Source organism: Bemisia tabaci, chromosome 2 (genome assembly GCF_918797505.1).
Source record: "Bemisia tabaci chromosome 2, PGI_BMITA_v3".
NCBI lineage: Eukaryota > Metazoa > Arthropoda > Insecta > Hemiptera > Aleyrodidae > Bemisia > Bemisia tabaci.
The window spans coordinates 49318405-49333854 of NC_092794.1; the positions used below are offsets into that span (position 1 = coordinate 49318405).

Sequence of the window (15450 nt, forward strand, 5' to 3'; positions counted from 1 at the left end):
ATTGAAGGAAACCTTTTTTTAGATATTTTACGTAAAATTCACTGGAGGTAAAATTGAAGTAAAATTGGACTGAGTTAAGCAGAAAGGAACCAACCCACATTTTGGAAAAAATTGAGTTATGAGTGGTTTTGAACTCAACCACTGCTCTACTATCTATCGCCAAAAATTCAAAGTTTTTGTTGGAGCAAATTTGCAGAAATTGAACTTGAAGTTTATCTTTTACATTGAGTCTTATACAGGAGCCAAACTTTAAACCTCTTTTTCTCAGTTCGATCCCGATGTGGCTTGGTTCCTTTCTGTTTAACTCCGTCCAATTAATGTAAAAAGGTTTAGCCAAAAAGAGTTTCCCTGAACGAGAAGTTTATTGCTAATATGGTCATATTGGACATCGATATCAGGCGTTTGGACAAATTATACTACTTAATTTGTGCGAATCTACTTATAAAAGTATACCGTTGAAACGCAATCCTGTGACCAGCGTAACTAACCCAGTATGTGTTGAAGAGTGAACAAGGTGCGAATTTAAGCAAATTATAATATGTGTTTTCTCATCAAACTCTACGTAAAACACGATTTGTACAATGAAAATTACTGAAAGTAACTCCTGACCGAAATCATCTTTTAACTAATTAAGTAATTAACTTTATCAGATCAAATTTTTTCGGTGCATAAATACAAAATTCCGGCTTATGAAAAAAACCGCAATCTACTAGAGTTAAATCGCACGTCAAACGTCACCGTAATATTCCCAACTGTATGAAAATATGCCAACCTCAATATCGGCGCCTCGGCTCAGCTGTTGCACGTTGTTCACACCTTAAACAACAAAAGTTGCAGAAGGGCCATACCGAGAAGTCTGCTTAAAGATTATGGTGCGCGATTCAATCCGAGTGGACTCTTGTTTTTCTTATGAGCAGGAAATTCAAATTTTGCCTGACCAATCCTTCATATATAAACGTAATTATGTCGGTTTGTAGTTGGCATCAGTTATTTTCAAAGCGCGAATCGTCTCTTCAGGAAATTTCGAGGAGGAAAATTATATCAAAATGCTTAAATTCTCACCTTGTCCAATGATCTATTGGCTGTAGGTATCTCTCGAATGAAACGGGCCCCTTTGGACTACATTTTAAAACAGGGAGCTGCAATGGAGATGTTGCATGTGTGAGGGATCTGCGATTTGACCATTGATACTTATGTAAAAGTCCGCGAGAAACACGATGGTGCCACTGGTTTTCTCTGAAATCATCTCCCAAGCTCAAAAAAAGCTCTCAAAGTGAGGCCAAAATAAAGGGAATATCCCACCCTACCCTGAGAGTCCACCTCTACATTAAAACAAACTCTCCATGCAAAGATAGGGAGCAAATATATTAGCAGGGTTGCCACTTTATTTGGGGACTCCAAAACTGAAAACACGGCAACCCTGCTAATGTATTTGCTCCCTATCTTTGCATGGAGAGTTTGTTTTAATGTAGAGGTGGACTCTCAGGGTAGGGTGGGATATCCCCTCCATTTTGGCCTCACTTTGAGAGCTTTTTTTGAGCTTGGGAGATGATTTCAGAGGAAAACCAGTGGCATCATCGTGTTTCTCGCGAGCTTTTACCTAAGAATCAATGGTCAAATCGCAAATCCCTCACACATGCAACATCTCCATTTCTGGCTCATCCATGAAAGAACCTATCTGCACGAGGAAACAAATGACACGAACATTGTTTCTAAAATGAGTCTGAGTAATAGTTCCTTATTGCAAACAGTAGCCCATTTGGCTACAGGTTACAGGCTAAGGTTCGGATGCTCTCACGTCAATTTTCCTCAGCGCGGAGCACGTAACGTTGCTTGCCGCACCGCCACGTTCGGTAACGTAACTCGCGACACAAATTAGTGGCTCAAATTGCGCGGCAAAATCTTATCGAGGCCTGAAAAATTCGCTTAATTAACCGTGCGCTCGTGAGGGGCCAGATTGGAGTTTCCGCCAGTGCCGCGCGCCCAAGCCCCTGCTCCAACTTTTAATGACTTTAGTTGAGAGCTTTGCCTCATACCGGCATATGCACCGTCGGAAAACTAGTTATACCCCCCCCCCCCGGTCTCTGTCTCATCTTCCTCGCTTCATTATCCTATAAATTTTATCAAGAGGGCTCTCGGTTGTTTGCCCTTTGCTTCATTTTCGGGGTTCCAGCCGTTCAGCCGGTTTCTGGCCTCGGGTGAAATATTTGTCGTGTTAACCTACGTCGTACGTCGTAATGATAATTTGTATTTATGACGTATGTCTCATAACACGACACCGAGAATCTTCGCCAGAGCAATAGAGGTAGGAATCCCAACACAGTGAGAAATTGTAATAGACTTCCTGTTTTGATACGGGAAGTAAAACACAAAGTAAGATTCAAAGTAAGAAATTCATTCACAATTCAAAAGATCCGGAACATTTTGAGACTTTCAGATGTTTCGAGAAAAATTCAGAAAAATCCTAGAAGTTCCGAAATTCGGTACCAGTTCTGGGAAATGGAAGCACTGCACACTGGAAAAAAAAGTCGCTTGGATATAGAGTCCAGACTCTTGAAAACAATGACAAAAAAAAATACTCTTCATTCAATCGGATTTTTGCTTAAATCAAAAGGAAATCCGCTTAAATTAAGAGGATTGGTTCTCGATTTAAGCTAAATTCCGATTGAATCAAGAGTATTTTTTCTTGTCATTGTTTTCAAGACTCTGGACTCTAGATCCAAGCGACTTTTTTTTCCAGTGCATTGAGAGAAAAAAGAGTGAATTAGTTCAGCAGGATATTTTCCTCGTCCTTCAATGTCAGAGAGTAACCTACGGTTTCAGTCGATGTCGATTTAACCAACAGTTTGGTCGATCAAGCAAGTCCTTTTGGATGATCTGACCAAAAAAAAAGTAAGTCAAAGTAATAAACGCGGACATTTATATTCGTTAGTACCCTAATACATGTTTTCTCGTTGAATTGCTGTACGAAAAACGGTGAAAGCGATGAAACTATGCAAAATTTTCAAACATGGGAGGAAAACCAAAAAAATAAAAATCCGACCAATTAAATGCCAACAGTCGAGTTGACGTTGCTAGGCGATGCCTGAAGCTGAAATCAGCCAATCACCAAACGCCGTTTCTCCCAGCTGGCCACGTCATCAGAGTCCGCCGAAAGTATCGTTTCAAACTGGTCCCATTTTTGGCGTTTTCCAAAAGGGATTTCTTTGCTATTCAAGAATGGAAAAAACCTGAAAAAATTCACTCAGATTTTACTTTCAGATAACGAATAAAAAGAGGGGGGTGTTTCTTTGAGACCCTCCCACAACCAGAGCCCGAACGAAACACATTCTCCAACACTCACTGAGTGATACAGAAGATCCACTGCATGGATTCTTGTGTTCGAACGTAAAAAAAATTGGCAGATCCTTTATCTCGCTTTGGTGTTTAAACTGGTCTGACGTAAACTCTATGTGTATGCCGCGGTCAGTCGTTTCATCAATGCGTAGCTTTGCTTCGATGATGTGGAAATTCCTCCCCCTCGTAACCCCCGTCCCCGTGCATTATTCGACAGGGATGATCAATCAAGCATCGTGATTAATTAATGAGCGAAAACCAAAACCCATTAGGTGAGCATTATGTAACGGTATCATTATCTCTGATGGTGAGTTTCTTTCAAAATTTAACGCAGCTGTCACTTGATGATTTATGATAGTAGAAAAAAAGAGAGGTGAAAAACAGTATTATCTTCGTATTGAGTGCGTGGGTCAATCATCCCCTTGCTAAAAAAAAATCAAGAACAAAACGAACACCTTTCGCGCTCCCTCTATCTCATTACATAATCAGACCGACCACCGATTGTATTTCAAACTATCTTAAGACGTTCGCCTTCGTGCAATGAGGCTAACCTTGCAAACATAAACGATCATCTAAACTAGTTTCACCTCTACTCCCAATAAACTATGAATTCAAGACGAAAATTGCCGTCGCAAAGTTTACCTGTTGCAAAGAATGTACCTAAGTTGCACAATCCCAGCAACATTGAAATGCTCTTAGTTCTTTTTTGCAAAATGCGATCCAATTGGTTGTTGCTGCAAAAAAATAGTTTCCCACAACCTGCTATACAATGCTCCAGTGACCATGTAAGTTGGCCCGAGCACTAAATTTTCGGGAAGAAAGCCTTTCCCCTACCTGGTTTCTCACTTGATATCCGTCCGAGTTTCGCATATCTTCCGTTACTCGTCATCGCAGCTTCCATCAAACCGCAGTTGCCCGGAAACTAGGACCGCACATCTTATCTGATAAAATCGTTCGCCCTTCAGACCGATTCTGGGGGGGGGGGGGCAGGCCCGCCACATCCCATCTCGGGTCCTGGCACCAATTTTCTGGCCCGGGCCCCTAGCACAGGGGGGGGGGGGTGTCCGGGGGCCTCCCCCGGAAAATTTTTGAAATTTTAAATCTATTTGGACGCATTATGAAGCTCTTATGATGGAGATTTTCCATCAATTTCTGCAGAATAATTACGCCTTTTGTTTACTTTCAGCACCAAAAACTTTCAAATTGCTGCATTCAAAACATCTATAAATTTTTTGAGGGGGCAGATGATAATTTTCAATTCTATGGGGAGCCGGGCCCCCCTGGACTCCCCTTTCGTACGTCTATGGCAAGGGAGTTAAGCCATTGAAGTCGAGGATGCCCAGAAAGGAGCCTCTTAGCATCCGACAACGGAAGAAAATGAAACACAGTTACTAAAAATATCACTCTACATATACTCAAAATCTTGAAAATCTCTAAAAAGTAAGAAAATTGTATAGTGCCCTAGCGTGTTTTTTGAAACTTTATTCACCTTTTGCGGAATTTTTAGGGTAATTTTTTCACTTTTCCCTACGAGACAAGGGTTACACATGAATTCGTAGTGGTTTGTCACCGGCGTCACGGGCCCCTCCAGGGCCCGGGCCCCGGTACCAAGGACCCAGTATCCCCCCCTTGTGGCGGGCCTGGGGGGGGGGGGGGGTTAGGCTAGAATAGTCGATGAGTCAACTGCTGATCTAATTTCATTACGTGAACGTAGAAGAAAAACGGGGTAAAAAATCACTAATGTACGTGATCAATTTTCAAGGACAATTCTGTAATTTCTCCTACGATTTTAAATAGATTAAAACGCGTAATATCCAAAATCTAAGCTCAGATTCGGATTCCTCGTGAAAAACTGATGTGATTTCATGCATTAAATTTTAGAATAGCGTGAAGGAAAGAGGTTTAATGACGTAAAAAAACACTGATGTGTGATCAATTTTCAAGGACAATTCTGTAAATTCTCTTACGATTTTAACTAGATTAAAACGCGTAATATCCAAAATCTAAGCTTAGATTCGGATTTCTCGTGAAAAATTGATGAGATTTCATGTATCATATATTAAAATAGCGTGAAGGAAAAAGGTTTAACGACGCGTATAGATTCTGTCTTTGAACTACGCCGCCGCGCAGCGCCGGTCGCCCGAGATGCAACCGAACGGTGAGGCGCCGGCCGGCGCTAAGCAATTGGTTTCGTCCCGAGGAATTTCTCACGATAAATTCTTCTTCTTCCTCCTCCGCTGACCCACTGAGCACTACCCATGTTGCCACGTCATGTGCATTCATATGCTTGAATCAGTATATGTCTACGTTACGTCTCTTTCCTTCACGCTATGCTCGGGTATGATACATGGAATTGTATCAATTTTTAACGAGGAATCCGAATCTGAACTTCGATTTTGGGTATCACGCGTTTTAAGTCAAATTTTCCAAATTCGAAAATCTGAAATGACTGACGTGGCTTAAAATGCCATCTCGGCTCCTGTTCGATGGATTTTCCTGAAATTCGGTGTCAGGATATGATACATGAAATCGCATCGATTTTTTACGAGGAATCCGAATCTGAGCTTAGATTTTGGGGATCCCGCATTTTAAATCAAAATCTGTCAAAATTCAAAAAATTCAAAATTCGAAAATCCGAAATGGCTTAAAATGCTATCTCGGCCCCTGTTCGATGGATTATCTGAAATTCGGTGTCAGGTGGTATTTTTCGACGGGAAACTCGAATTTTTAGTCCATTTTTTAAAATTCTCAAATTCAAGATGGCGGACGTGGGCTAAAATGCTATCTCGGTTTCTGTTTGTTCGAGTCTTGTGAAACGCGGTATCACACGGTATTTTTCAACGGAAAACTCGAATTTTTAGTCAATTTTTTAAAATTCTCAACTCCAAAATGTTGGGTGTGGCCTAAAATGAGCCCCGGTTCTGGCCTCCGTTTCTGTTCGTTAGAGCATTGTAAACTGCGGGATCAGGGGTACTTTTCGACGGGAAACTCGAATTTTTAGTCGATTTTTGAAAATTCTCAAATCCAAGATGGCGGACGTGGCCTAAAATGCTATGTCGGCTCCTGTTTGATGGATTTTTTGGAAACTCGGTGTCTGAGGGTATTTTTCGACCGGAAACTCGAATTTTTACTATGTTTAAAAATTCTCAAATCCAAGATGGCGGACGTGACCTAAAATGCTATGCCGGCTCCTGTTCGATGGATTTATGGCGCCCCCTTACTACATGCCTACTCTTGTATTTCTGTACAGCCGCAAATTTAGGGTCAAGGGGCGCCTGACCGTCTATGGACCAGGTGGAGTTTTTGTCCTGAAAATTTACCTTTAGACGGCAATTCTCCTTATATTTTGTCTATGGTTTTTATGCCCCCCCCCCTTTCTCGCGGACTCTCTTTTCACTTTTCTTGCTTCCTTTTTCCTTCCATTTCCCCCCTTCTTCCTTGCTTTCACTGCCCAACCTTGTTTCCTTTTCCTTTTTTCCCCTTGTCCTTTCTTCCCTATTTTTTCCTTTTCCTTTTCCCCCTTTTTTCCCCTCTCTTCTTCTTTCGTGGCGCCCCCCAAAGGCTGGCGTCCGGGTGCGCCGCAATCCCTGCACACGCCCTAAGTCCGAAGGGCCTGAAGGCCAAAGAGAACGTTTTAAACTTAGGCTCACAATTCGGACGCCTAGAAACTTGTTTAAAGCTTCCTTTGGCATGAAATTCGATCGAGAAAATTAACGCTGATCGAAGACCTTCGCGATCAGAGAGAACAAAGACAATTGGACTGCATTTTGCAACGTGGACCTATAAGTTCTGACTCATCTGAAAAATCATTTATATACAAAGGGAAACTAAGGGCACATACGTTGTTCTTGAACCGGTTCAGAATTTATAGTTCCTAATTGCAAAATGTAGTCCAATTATTAGGCATCAGGCCTGACATAGATTCATTCCTTTCGGAAGTTAGTGGGCTTATCATTGAATTTTATAGATAAAGCTATAGACGAAGAATATAAAAAGGAAAATGGAGCTCCTCTTGGTTGAAACGGGTGGTTAGTATGCACTAAAGGGAAAATGATGGACTGACTATCGGGTCTCTCGTGGGTTACCGTTAGTTAGTCTATTACTTACCTTCCTCGTCCATCGCAATCACCCACTTTCACAAATAGGACCCTTCTATTTTCTTGTCGTCTTCTTTGTCTATCGTTTTGTCTATTAATTTCATAATCAGTCCGCAGGCTACGAGTTATCGTAATTTACTAGATGATGCTGCTATTATAATGTTTCATAATCGGTTTAATTTAGCCATTTCTGAGTGGGATGAGAACTGCGCTTATGGCTTGCGGAAACATATCAATAAAAAGAGTGTGCTTTTCCACTTGGAAGAGGGGTGCCGGTACTTGTATGTGTAAAAATAATGGGAGAATAATTGGGGATGCGAAGGGATTAAGGAAATGGAGCGTAGGAGGCGAATGCCTGAGAATTATGTTCAGCCCCGAAGAGGGAAGTAAGCAGGTGTCATGTTTCACTGGGGATTTGAATGAGTGTGCGGGAGAGGGGAAGTGTGAAGGGGGGGAGGTGGATCAATCCGACTTAAGCATCAGCCGGCGTAATACCAAAAATAGCTCAAAGGATTTGGTGCAAAAAATGTAGGATAAAATGTTGCAGGATTAGGCAGACCAGAGAATGGGTCAGTTACGCCGGTTATGGAATTATGCTCTCGCGGTTGAAGCTTTTAAATTGGCAAAAAAGAGCAAGCTACTTCCGATTGCCAAGTTCATTTTTCCAATATCAGCGGAGCAATTCCACTGTGGGAACCGCGTTGATAGACGTCATACATCACGGCGATGAACATAATCACACATCATCAATGAACACAAGGTCTAGGAACACGTGTCAGGCTCCATGCTCCACCTCTTCCATGGTGAATGACTTTAATGACAGTGTCTTTCAAAGGACAATCTTCAACGTAAGAAAAAGGGGTTTGAGAATGAATATCTTATTGATTTTCGCATATCGATAAGTTTTAGTCATCAAAATACAATTTTACGTCAAGCGCAACTGACCTAGGTACAATTTAACCTTTTCAAAGACTACCCGCCGTAAGCTCTACGGATGAAGATTAGAATCGGTGTGAATAATATTCCATTTTATGGCGTGATGGGATTTTTTTTCTATTTAAAGGCTTACGATGTGTTACACTCATTACTGAAATTAACACTCTGCTAAAACAGACCATTGCCATGTGAGCAGTTTCATCGTCTCACCTTAGGCGCGCCTTCAAAAAAAGCCTGATACTACAAAACATCACCGGAGTTCGAATAGTCGTATCTTTCAACTTGTGCAGTTTTACACGTTAAATGATCAAATATCATAAGGGCGGCTTTGACCATCAGCAGAAACATATCATGTGTCGGCCGATTTCCTCTAATATGTTTTTATTATTATTTTCTTAAGAAAACAGAAAAAAAGAAGAAAAAACGCATTCTGCCTTAAAATTGTGTAAATTCTCTCTGACTCTGCCAAAACAGACATTTTCATCTATTTTTGCGAATATTCTAAGGTGTTTAGATTTGTTTTATTTTCATTTTTCAACACCAGACAAAATTCTAATAAAAAAGGTCACCAGCTCACTCCACTACAGGGTGCACATTTAAGATTGTGCAATCTCAATAGCGGTCATAGTGTTTTATCAAGTCTTAAAATGAAAGGACGATAGAGAGGAAACGCTAAAACCTGAGTCAAAGAATGCGGATAAAAATGTAGTCTTTGAAACATCACTGTGTTTACGGGCACTTCAGAATACCTTAACTTTCTTTTTCCTTTGAAAAGGAACGCAAAAGAAAAATAACTGAAGCGCTAAAACCCAAGACTCCAATCCTTTGAATCTTCAGAATCATGTTCTTTTTCTCTCCTCTTCAATTAACTGACCGTCGGAATTTTTTGCTAACCTGTCAAATCTCTGGATTATCTTCATCGCGTAGGTATTGAAAAGTTTGACACAGAAGAGGGTCATGAAGATATTCTCACATTGATTAATCGTTGAGAACTTAAACGGAGTGTCGGCTGGGTTGAAAGAACGGAGAAAACACCATCAGCACGCTTGCAAAGCTATTAATGAGGGCAAAATGTGACCTCTGACCTTCCACCCGCTTTGCCCGTCCCAGGAATTTTTAACTGGAGCGTAGGTCGTTCTCCCTCTGCAAATTTTTCTGCTTTCTCTTATTTCTTTGCCCTCAGCTTTTAGGAGTGATTTGTGAAGAAGAACAAACTTGGGTACATGAACAGAGCGCCGTGAATTAGAAACAAAACTGAGCGGATTTTTTAAGATAAACAATTGAAGTAGCAAAACTGCAACTCAAACGAGTGTTGATTGGCTGTTTAATCTACGAACAAAAGTTGAAAAGCTTGCCACTGCACTTTTTTGAGAGTATTAAAATGTATCGTCTTTTAAATCATAGTTTAAATATTAAATGTAGAATCTAATAATCACCGTTATGGGTTTCTATTCTACCGATCAAGAACTCATTTCTCGAATCTAGTCTCTCTGACACATTCCAATACTACCGTGCTAAGGAATAACGCCGTATGAGCCTCCAGACGTTGCCAAGTTTCCTTCGATAAAAACCAAATTTACCGGAAAAATTGTAAATATTTTTTCCGGAGTTTTCGGGCAATTTTGTACGCAATTTAATCTAAAATATCTGAAAATTGCAAAGAAAAATGTGCATAAATATATATCGTCAAAAATACATGTCTTATCAAGCGAAATTTGGCAACTCTCGAATGTTCATACGGCGTTTTTCCTTAGCACGGCAGCATAGTGCTGCAATCCAAGAACCAGAATTTTTCCCACCGACTACGGGTATGTAAAAATTTAATAATTAGTTTTGAATAAAATTGGGCCGCGTTAAACAGAAAGGAACCAAGCCACATCAGCTATTGCCAAATTTAACAGGGAAATTTCATTTTTTAACAAGAGAACAAAAATTCAAGAGAGAACAAAATTGTGCAAATTCCTTTGAAAATTTCAAGAAATTTGCCTTGTATTATGGAGAAAATTCACTGAAATTAGCACAAAAATTCGCACAACCGTTTTCATGTTAAAAATTAAATTGCCCGATTAAATTTGGCAATAGCTGATGTGGCTTGGTTCCTTTCTGTTTAACGCGGTCCAATTACGATAAGCTCTCTGACCTCTTAAATTTTCATTTTGTCACAGTTTGTTCTAATAATCGACGAGGCCAATTCTCATGATTTTTGTGGCTATCGACAGGATATACCTACTCCTTAGATGAGCCTGCTCTATGTATTTATATCAACTCGTAGAAGCCCGCTTTTAAAAAGCGCTTCCCTCTGAGGATTGGGCTGCATAACGACCAGGTGGTGTTTCCGTTCCCTAGTTTTTGATAAAATTTTCACGATTTTCAGCGCTCAGCCGATAGGCAGCGCTTTTTGATTTCGACTTGCCTCTAGAGTACTAGTATACTAGTGCTAATTCGTTTAAATGGCGCACCAGCTCATCGATGTGTAGGCTTTTTGGGGGGTCCATTTTTAAAATAAATAAAGCTGTGAAAACTGTATTTTATGCTTTTAACGTAATGCGCAGGTAGTTTCGATCGTTTGTCTATAAGAAAATTTCTTAGCTGTAGAGTACCTAATTCTTATCGAAATTGATCGTTGAACTTAAATGAAGCCTGGAAAAAACGCGCCTGATGAGCTCAACGGTGGCTATCATTTTCGAGAAACGAAAAAACGCGTTTACGGTTTCCTTGGTAACCTTTGTTTGCTATCAGCTGATGTTTTATTTCCATTTCTCAGCCAAGTCGACGGTGTTTATACTTCCTTTCTTCACTAAATACATTTACTAACACCTGAGCGCTTTTCTAATACGACAGTATTAGAACTTTCCCGCTTGTTTTTTATTTCTCATCCAAATAGTCTTGTTTTTTTTCAACAACGCTATCTAAAGAGAATCTGCAGAGGAGGTCGAAAGTGCTCATCGCCATGCGAGTAGTTCCATTCTCTAGTTCTAGAAGCGCCTTCAAAAGCGGCCTTATGCCATAAAACATCACCAGAGTTCGAATAATCGCATCTTTAAACGTATTCGTTTCCATGGGTCAGATGAGCAATATATTGGTTAATTCCTTCCATGTGCTATTTTTTTCTTGGAAGAAAACCAAGCGACATTCTAATTTTAAATGTTGTAAGTGTATTTTTTATAATCATGGGGAAATTCGCGGAAAGTCTCAAATCATTAAGTTGCTAGTTTTATTGTAAAAAAATTAAAACACAAAACATTATGTTGCTGGTTTCCTCGTAAGAAAATAAAACACAAGCGACAATTTGACAGCATTTCCTTTTTTTTTAAACTCTAGTTCGGGAATTTGGTCGTTATTGCTACCTGCCTTTATACTCTTTTTTCTGAAGTATTAGACGAATGAGGCATACTTTTTTGGCGCTCCCTCTTAGCGTATGGATGACCCGCATTGAGCCGAGCTTTATTCGTTATTATCAACGAAGACACTTACTTCCATGAAATATGTAGTTTCCTGCGAGAACTTTTTAACTTTGAGAGGCTGAGCAATATCTGCAGAAACGGAGCTCGCGGTGAAACAATCTTTGTCCTAGTAAACTTCGTCCATTTATTTTCACCCGCCTCCATTCTCCGCGTTTATTTCTTTTCTTCGAAAGTCTGTGAGAAATCACTCTTCGCTACGAATAGTTCCATTTTTGCTGAGGTTGCCTTATGACTTCCGATTCGAGGAGCCTACCATCCTTTATTTATTAAATGAAAAAATATTCCGCTTCAATCCTTGAAACTTCCCTGATTTTTCATCTCTAGGTAGAGATGATTCTGTAAAAATATATCCAGCGATATTGATGGTTCGTCCTTCTTTGATAAAACAAAATGGGAGCGAAGGTTTTGAAATACCGCAAACGAGATAACGCGTTTTTGCAGTCCAAGGTTGATAGGTTATGCAATGAAATGTGGATATTTTACAAGAGCTTTAAAGGGAAAACTGCTTATTTTCATTACAATCTGGCAACAATGTTGCAGTCTTACCGTCAATATGAGGATATTTCTAACTGAACAGCATACCGACGGTAAAACTCCCTAACCAGCGGGCCGATTATTGAAATTGATAGACAAAGCTATAGACAAAGAAGACATAGGGGGTATAAAGCAATGCTATTGGTTGAAATGGGTGGTTCTCATAGACCAAGGGGGAAAATGATAGACTAACTGTCGGGTCTCTCGTGGGTTGCCGTTAGTTAGTCTATTACCTGCCTCCTTTGTCCATTGCAACCACCCGCCTCTACCAAAAGGATCCCTCCAAATCCTTTTTGTCTTCTTTGTCTATTGCTTTGTCTATCAATTTCAATAATCAGCCCGCAGGTATCTCGGTTTGCGTCGTTGAAGACTTCCTGGTATACTTCAGTTTTAAAATTGACTGCCACTCAATGGTAATTCCTAAAACTGCCGTGATTTTTCTGCTCTATGCGAAATAGTTCTGTGAAAGCCTCACAAAACGATGTTGATTTATTCTTCCTCAGAAAAATAAAATAGGAGAGGAGATTTAGAGACACTGCGAATGAGATATGTGGTTTGGGAGTTTCACCGCCGATGTAGGTACCCGTGTGAACAACTACGATTGTTGTGTGACTCTTTTTTTACCGGCAACCAAAAAGCTCTTATATTGTGCATTTCTTTACCAACATATTCATAATAATACGTAGAAAATTTTAGTGAAATTTTAGAATGGAGCGCATAGTTCTCTACAATGCAGAAATTGCACAATGTTGGCAAAGTTTATTTAGATATGTGATGTTTGGTCGGAAGATCTTCATTTTCTCGCTGACTCTGAAGTTGCTATGTGTTGAAAATTAAAAGATGACTTACTTGTAAGCCTTGACAACGAACTCAAATTTATACTCATAGGAAAAATGGTTGTTTTTTTTTTTTTAGTTTCAGCCGCTAGACGACAAATTGATTTCGTTTATTGTAGGTACTTTAACTATTATATCTCGTGAACACTTTATCACTTTGTAAAAGGGACATGCACTCTCTGTGTCAAAGGGGTCAGCCTTGTGATCCCTTTAACTTAATGATATGATGAAACTTTTCACTTTCTCGTTGTCCTATTTTTTGCTTTGGGTCTGTGCTAGACTCTTCCTGCTTTTCAAGAAAAACAATTCTGATGATAAGCCTCCTCTAGACAATTTTTTGAACAGGTGTACAACTCAGTTTTTATTTTTTACGAATGCGCATTAAAAACAAAGTATTGATGATTGGATTCGTAGATATTATTAATTATCACTGTGGAATGTAAAAGTGATAAATAAACAAATTTCCGCGATTCGATGATGAATAAACCATTTCTGGGTGAAAAATACGCACGTGGGTATTCAGTGAATGTGTTATTATGTTTCGTAAACCATTTTCACGTAAAAAAATTATGCATTTTACACGACATCGCTCATAGATAATTAACATATTCTAACATAATCTATTCCAAATAGGTGGCTAATGCGGAGACTGCGAAGGTATCTCAATTGCGACGTTTGAGAGTCTTCAATTCCATATCTTATTTTCTTAAAGAAAAACTGTTTCCTTTCAATTTTATGCGTTTTTTTCAAATTAAGTGGAAGAAATGTACAAAAAATTGCAATAGCTGTCGATCAGTAGTAATTTTAAAATATAGGAGGAGTGAAGAACGCCCCAATCTGAGGCACGCATTTTTCGACTTCAGGCACGGAAACTTTGCTTATGCTCGTTTATTGGTTGGTGAACCGTTATCCACGGATCTAGTTGTCTCCTTGAACAATGTTCAATTCATCTCGTGTGACCCAAAAATAAATGAATAAAAAAAAAAAATAAAAAAATAAAAAAAAACCTGTTCGGGTTATTATGTAAAACAAAGAAACTAGGTAAATGAGGTAGATGGTAAACCGTTATCCACGGATCTAGTTGTCTCCTTGAAAAATGTTCAATTCATCTCGTGTAGCCCAAAAATAAATAAATAAATACATAAAAAAAAAAAAAAAAAAAAAAAAAAAAAAAAAAAACAACTCGTTCGGGTTCTTATGTAAAACAAAGAAACCAGGTAAACGAGGTAGATGAAAAGGGGGAACTAAAGGAGCTTACGCATAGTACTGTGTGGCGATATCCAAGTCACAAGTCATGCTAATTGCGGTTTAATCCGATCACTGATCGCGGGGTTGAGAGGAGAGACGCGCTGCGAGGCGGGTTGCGGGACAGACGCTCGCAGGAGCAGTCCGCGAAATATGAGGGAGCCCGAGGTACTGAAACGGTCCAAAATACGAGCACATGAGCTCCACTTCGGGTACCGATCAGCATCCCTGAGAGCGGGAGATGCGCGCCCGGCCCTGGCGCAGAATCGTGTCCCATCACACCGACCCGTCGCACTTGGGGTCGAGTCCTGCCGGGCAGCGGACATGAGATTAAGTTAGAGAATAAAAACTGAGTGGTGTGTCTATGCAAGGAATTGTCTAAAAAAAAGTCCATCGTCATGGGCGTAGCTAGGGGGGTCCTGGGAAGGGCCTGCCCCCCCCCCCCAGAAATCTCGTGCCCCCCCCCCCAGAAAAACGGGATCCTCCATTCCTCACCCCCCCGCTCTCTTCACCACGAGTGATGGTCCCATGCCCCCTCCCCCACCAGAGAAATTTCCTAGCTACGCCCCTGTCCATCGTTGGAAATTTTTCTTCAAAAAATACGAAGAAAAGTTCCTACGATTCAAGAGAATCGACCCCTCAAGTTTGACCCTTTTATCAAAAGAGAAACCATGTACATATCTCATACAAATTGCTTAAGTGTTCATGAGAATTAATATTCAAATTACCTACGATCAGCGAAATCAATTTTTAACTTTGGAGGGCTGAAACTCAGATACAAATCATTTCTCTAGAGTATAATTTTAGTTCGATGTCGAGGCTTAAGTATTCTTTTAATTCTGAATACAAAAGGGCTCTGAAGCCAGAGATTAAATAAGGATTTTTCCGACTAAATACCACATATCTAAGTAAACTTTGCTGAGATTGTGCAACTTCTAGATTGTAGAGGACCGTACGCTCTATTCTGCGATTTTTCTGAAATTTTCTTCGTATTATTATGAA

The 15450-nt window shown here is 40.0% G+C and overlaps 1 protein-coding gene across 1 annotated transcript in view; it reads right to left on the reverse strand.

The window, feature by feature from the left end:
- The window catches only part of LOC109044190 (43 kDa receptor-associated protein of the synapse homolog), a 56358-nt gene extending 41713 nt beyond the window's left edge, over positions 1-14645 (reverse strand). Inside the window, exon 1 of the mRNA XM_019061764.2 lies at positions 14462-14645. Within this exon, the coding sequence (XP_018917309.2) occupies positions 14462-14465 (4 nt within the window). The 5' untranslated portion in view covers positions 14466-14645. The remainder of the gene's footprint in view (positions 1-14461) is intronic.
- Between the last annotated feature and the right edge of the window lie 805 nt (positions 14646-15450).